This window comes from Sinocyclocheilus rhinocerous, unplaced genomic scaffold, assembly GCF_001515625.1.
Source record: "Sinocyclocheilus rhinocerous isolate Xijiao unplaced genomic scaffold, SAMN03320098_v1.1 scaffold2189, whole genome shotgun sequence".
Classification (NCBI taxonomy): domain Eukaryota; kingdom Metazoa; phylum Chordata; class Actinopteri; order Cypriniformes; family Cyprinidae; genus Sinocyclocheilus; species Sinocyclocheilus rhinocerous.
Window position 1 is genome coordinate 130,264 of NW_015645558.1, and position 5,796 is coordinate 136,059.

At 39.5% G+C, this 5,796-nt stretch overlaps 1 protein-coding gene across 2 annotated transcripts in view; it reads right to left on the reverse strand.

Annotated features, from left to right (window-relative positions):
- dpysl4 (dihydropyrimidinase like 4) overlaps window positions 1-5,796 on the reverse strand; it is a 20,435-nt gene that overhangs the window by 2,103 nt on the left and 12,536 nt on the right. For both annotated transcript variants that reach the window (XM_016510360.1, XM_016510361.1), the window contains 6 exons: window positions 5,341-5,461; window positions 5,092-5,248; window positions 3,197-3,338; window positions 2,775-2,945; window positions 2,389-2,568; window positions 2,062-2,233 (listed from right to left, as the gene is read on the reverse strand). In XM_016510360.1, the coding sequence (XP_016365846.1) occupies window positions 2,062-2,233; window positions 2,389-2,568; window positions 2,775-2,945; window positions 3,197-3,338; window positions 5,092-5,248; window positions 5,341-5,461 (943 nt within the window). The remainder of the gene's footprint in view (window positions 1-2,061; window positions 2,234-2,388; window positions 2,569-2,774; window positions 2,946-3,196; window positions 3,339-5,091; window positions 5,249-5,340; window positions 5,462-5,796) is intronic.

Genomic DNA, 5,796 nt, shown 5'->3' on the forward strand with positions numbered 1-5,796 from the left:
TTTGAGAGAGGCGGGGCATAGAGGACCTACAATAATGTACAGTATTTGAAAAAATAATGTTTTTTTTTTTAACATTAAAGCATGTCAACATATTCTGTTACACCAAATACACAAAATAATGATCTTTAAAAAAGCATCATATGACCCCTTTAAAATTTCATTTCACTTGAGTATTTCACATGTCTATGCACCTCCTCTTCTGCATCTCTACATAATATAGCACAGTGATAACAGTTATCAGATATAAAGATGTATATCTGATATATATTTATCAGATATCAAGAACACTACTGGTATCAATTAACATTTATTATTTTTAAATAATACAATAAATATACTACAAAGAACATGGGCTTTGGTAGAGAGTTACAACAAACATCGCTCTCTCTCCATTTCACAATGAAGGACAGGCCTGTTTTCATCGGAGCACTGAGAGGATGTATCATACGGCTGAGAAAAAAAATGTGGCTGTGGGAAGAAACATCAAGAGAAAGCTTAACAATTTCATGCATACAGGAAAGTTTTAATGCTTCAAAAGACATACAAGGGTGGGTGGACACAGTAAACCTGAATTTATTGACACAAAACCAATATCTCTTCTATCTTCTCGTACACAGGTTTGACACGACCGCAAAAACAAACAAACAAACATTACAAAGACAAAAAAAAACAAAAACAGAATCAACTTTATTGGCAGCATTACTGCTGGTTTTGAAATTTACAGAAGAATTGGTTGTAATTTTTTTTGTACTGATAAAGTTGTCAAAACTGCATATGAATCCTCTTAAAAGAAACAGTTCAAGTCATATTTAATTAAAAATTAGAGCAAGATTTTGCAGTAGCAGGACTAGTGGTCAAAAAGCAGAACAAAAGAGTGCAGGAAAAGGTCTAGTGGCAAAAGATGATAGATGAATAAAAAGATGGCTCTAGTCAATGACAACACATTCTGACAGGTGAAGGAATATACGCTAGCACAATTTTGTAATGTACAACATCCTTGAATAATCACACAAGACAATCTGATTCTTGCTTTTCAAGTCTCTTAAATTAAGAGAAATCTCTTTGGAAGGAAAGCTGAAATCGGCAGTCAAGTTAACTATTCATTCCTCTAAGCGTTTTGGTTCAAATATTCACAGAACCCTCCAAAAAGATCTAATGAAAAGGTCCCAAGCTAATTCTCCAGAGCGGTTTTAAAGGCAGAGTAAGTGATTTCTGGTAGCCAATGTTGATATTTGAAATCACCAAAACAAACACGCCCCTACCCCAAAAGGGTCTTGCCCCTATTTTGATAGCTCCGCCCCACATATACGTACGCAACCCAGGCAACGATTAGTTCTGTGAAACAAAGCAAAACCAATGTTACACCGTGTCTACGGACGTGAGTGGCGCGGCGCAACAAATCCCGACAGAAAACTGCTGCCGGGTTCTATTTATGATGTGCTGACACAAATTTCAAATGGTTTTCAACGGTCGTTTGACCTCTTTCTCGCGTCCAGTGTAGGCAGACTTTAGTTGTTGTAGACACGGTGTTACTCACCTATTGAGAAGAAACAAAGCAACCTCGGCGTCCGATCGCAGGCCTTCCGCTCCTTGAGTTCTCTCCAGCGCTGGTAAGCTGATCCGATATTTACACGGGTCCTACTTCTTGTCTTAAGCCTTCTTTTGTTCCGCAGACGTTTTCCTCTTTTGTTTTTTATCCGCCATCTCTATCTTTCTGTCGCTCGGCTCGCTAATATCCGTCCTGTGCACTGAACGCTCTCTCCTCCACATCATGAGTAAACACGCCTCTTACTGCTGATTGGCTACAAGTTTGTTTTGCTATTCGGCCCGAATCAGTTTTCTAAAGCGTTTTTGAAAAATCGCTCACCCCACCTTTATCATCACTTACCCCAAACTGTATAGGCCTATACTGTATGTAGATTCAGTTAAACAGTACAGTAAAAAGTAAATAAATGCATAGTATTATTATTAAAAAATACAAATGGAAACAAATGGTATATTTACTTCTAGAACTGTACTGTTTTAAACTACAACAAATACATCAAAATCAAAGGTGCTTACCAGATAATGTGAACCCAGATTGGTGCAGGTTTCTAGCTGGTCCCCCTGGGGTCTTTCCTGGACATGAGGGCCCTCTAGTGGTGGGAGTGGCTGGCACAGATTTGGTCATACTGATGACATCATGAACGGGGCCATCATAGTTTCCTCTAGGAACACCACGAGCATCAGCCATCTGCAAAATAAAAAAGATTTGATTATGAAAGTGACCCTTGATAACACAAAAGTTGATTTTTTTTTACACTTGAAAAGTCTGTGAGGGAGTTCATCTGTTATTTGACCGCTGGGATGAGTGAGTCAGCATTGATAATCACACAGTGACTCTCTTACTCGGCCTCGGGCCTTGATTCTCTTGAAGACAAAGTCCGGATAGGCTTTTCTGGGGATGAAGCGGCCTGACCCCTCTGTCACATTGAGTTTCCCGTCCTCCAGAACGATCCTGCCCTGACTGATGACCACCACAGGGAAACCTCGGCACTCCATTCCCTCAAAGATATTCACCTCCACGGTCTGCGGCGACACACGGGTCAGACTCAGAATAAAGACATTTCACTTTGACAAAATTCCAATGGAATATTACAAGGATTTAGACAGAATTGTCCTGTAGTTTCCACTCTAAACCAATAGTTGAATCAGTACAATGATGTGGGATAAATAAAAATAACATCGTTAATGGCTAATCTTTTCTTCCCTGTTGAAAGATGAAATTCTCATACCAGGTTGTGAGATTTGGCAGAGAAGACTTTCGCCTCCTTTGTGTTCCAGATAACAATGTCAGCATCAGATCCAACAGCGATTCGGCCTTTCCGAGGATACAGGTTGAAGATTTTCGCAGCGTTTGTACTCGTTACCGCAACAAAATCATTCTCGTCCATTTTACCTGTTGCCTATGTGACAAAAAACATAATTGGAGACTGCTAATAAGTCAATGAACTGTCACGTATGAATGGAAGTTGCAAGCATATGCATAAAAGTTGTTTTTTTATGGTTCGTGTTTGAACTCTGATCTGCAATTTCATGACATAATAGCTAATAGATGATCAAAATGTCGCAAGGAATGCAATGCAATGCAATGCAGTGTTGAAGTATATAGTATTTTTTTAAACATCTTTCACAAAGAATGTATTGTGAGACTGACCACAGCTTTGTCCCAGACGATGCTCATACGCTCCTCGATGCCGTTGGTCCCCTCTGGGATGAGGGTGAAGTTGTCCTTTCCAACAGCTTTCTGTGCCGTGGTGAAGGTGCAGTGAGCGCTGGCTGTCAGCTGAAGATCCCCACTGAAACAATTCATGACTGTCAGTAAGTATAATGCTTTCTGAAGACTAAAGGCCTGATTTTCTACACAGAGCATAATGGACTGCTTTGTGCATAGTTTACTGACAATGAACAACTTAAAGTACAAAGATGCAGTAAGATCATTTCTATAATGACAAATGCAGTCTAACAAGAGTTGCGCAAATTAGCGCAAGGTTGCAAACAAGCAGAGCGGATGATAATTAGGTGCGAGTAATCTACTAACAACACAGGCACAGAATAGGACATGCTTTTTGGGGGGTGTTAAATAATGGCACAAACACCAGTAAACTGATGACCGCAAACCTTAGTAAATCACCTTGCATGATTCATTAAGTACTTTCCTCCCATAAATTTAGCATCTGAAATGGAAACTCCTACAAATGCATATGCATTAAGGTCAGCCGCAAAAATAACTGTCCACTGTCTTTAGTAAATCCTGATGGTAGTTTTTTAATGCCAAAAAAGGGTTTGTGCAGATGCAGGCTGTTAGAGTACACCGGGCCTTTAATCTTCGACTTCAAAATATTTAAAGTGCCCCTTTTATGGATTTTTGAAAATTACCTTTCAGTAGGAGTGTGTAACACCTCTAAGTGAATGAAAACATCCTGCAAAGTTTTAAATCTGAAAGTGCACTGTGTATAAAGTTATTGTCTCTCAAAAGAAAGAGTCGACTCTGAATCATTGAAACGAGTCGTTTTTAAAACGAATCACAAGCCGTTTCATATTGAAGTCAACATGAAACATTAGCATATTGCCCGCCCACTTGTTAGTCTTCTCTGTTGGTCTGAATGAAAATGCAAATTCATTCTTTGCCACTAGGTGCCGCTTTTGGAGCAGTAAAAATAATGCAGTTTCATAATAAGCAGTTTCCCCGGTAATGCTGTACACAAAGCAGAACTGCACTCACAAACTCTGCTTTATCAGGCATCACAGGCAAGATGAAATGAAAATGAGAGTAATCGGACCAATCACCACAGATTAGCGTCACGCAAAGGAGGGGCTTGGAAAAATGAATCATTGAGCGAATCGTTTGGGAGTCGTTGAGCAAGTAAGGTAAAAATAAATGCATATTATAAGACAATGAAAGTGTTTTTTGACCTTGCATGCATGTCAACCTGTTGTTGGGGACTCCCAAAACCAAAATATGAACCTTTCATTACCCATAATAGGGGCACTTTAAAAAGAGTGCAATTAATCTCTCTCTCTATATATATATAATATATAGATCATATACAATTATTATATTATGATACTTGTGTATATGTATGCATTTACTGTATATATTTGAGGGTCATATACATATGACAATAAATGACAATGAATGTCACAAAAGTTTTTCATTTCAAATAAATGTTGTTCTTTTGAACTTTCTATTCAACAAAGAATCCTGAAAAAATCATGGTTTCCACAAAAATATGAAGCAGCACAACTTTTTAGCACTGATAATAATAAGAAATGCTTCTTGAGCAGCAAATCAGCATATTAGAATGATTTCTGAAAAATCATGTGACACTGAAGACTGGAGTAATGATGCTGAAAATTCAGCTTTTCATCACAGGAATAAATGACATTTGAAAACATTTTAAAATCGAAACAGCTATTTAAACTGAAATAATATTTCTCGGCATGTTTGATCAAATATTTGCAGCCTTGCAAGAGGCGTACCAACCCTAATCTTTATACGTAGAGTATGTTGGTGAGAAGCTGGTGTTTGGCCTGATTTGAGCTGCTTACCAGGACAGCAGTGAGCTGAGGTAATCCGGCGTGCTCATATCGGGGCTGAGCGGTGGAGACATGACAAATGCAGCAGCTTTGGCCCAGTCTTTGCTCCAGTAGTGCGATCCGTCCGTGCCCAGGCCAGCTGCGATTGGCTCTCCGTAGATGACCATGCCTGAAAACGAATCAATGCACATGACACAAACATTCACAAAGCTTCCTTTGTGTTTCTGTCACAGTCTTGTCGAACGCTTTCAACTCTCGTACCCTTTTTCCTGGCCTTGGCAATGACATCAGCAGCTGCTTTGCTCATCACCTTTGTGATGTAGAGAGGGCAGTTGGCCTGTTTAGCAATGGTGACGGCTCGATACACAGCCTCAGTCTCCACCTAGAGAAGAACAGCAGAAGTGATGCTGATGTTCACCAGTGGTAGAACCAGGGTGCGAACTACGGGGGAGCTAGGGGGAGCTCGGCTCCCCTTAATAAGACATGGGCTCCCCTGAAAACGGGATTTGTGAAATTTTGGGGGGTCTCAAAAAATATTGACAATGTGTTATTTTGACGTGCAATTTCAGTTTTGTGTAATGTGATCATCGTGGATTATTATGTGTAAAATTGCAAAAATATCATTCATCCATGCATGACGGCGATTTAAACCTAATTCACTTCAATAAAGATAACTATACATAATATTCTTGTCATGAGCATCGCGGTGTGGGGGCG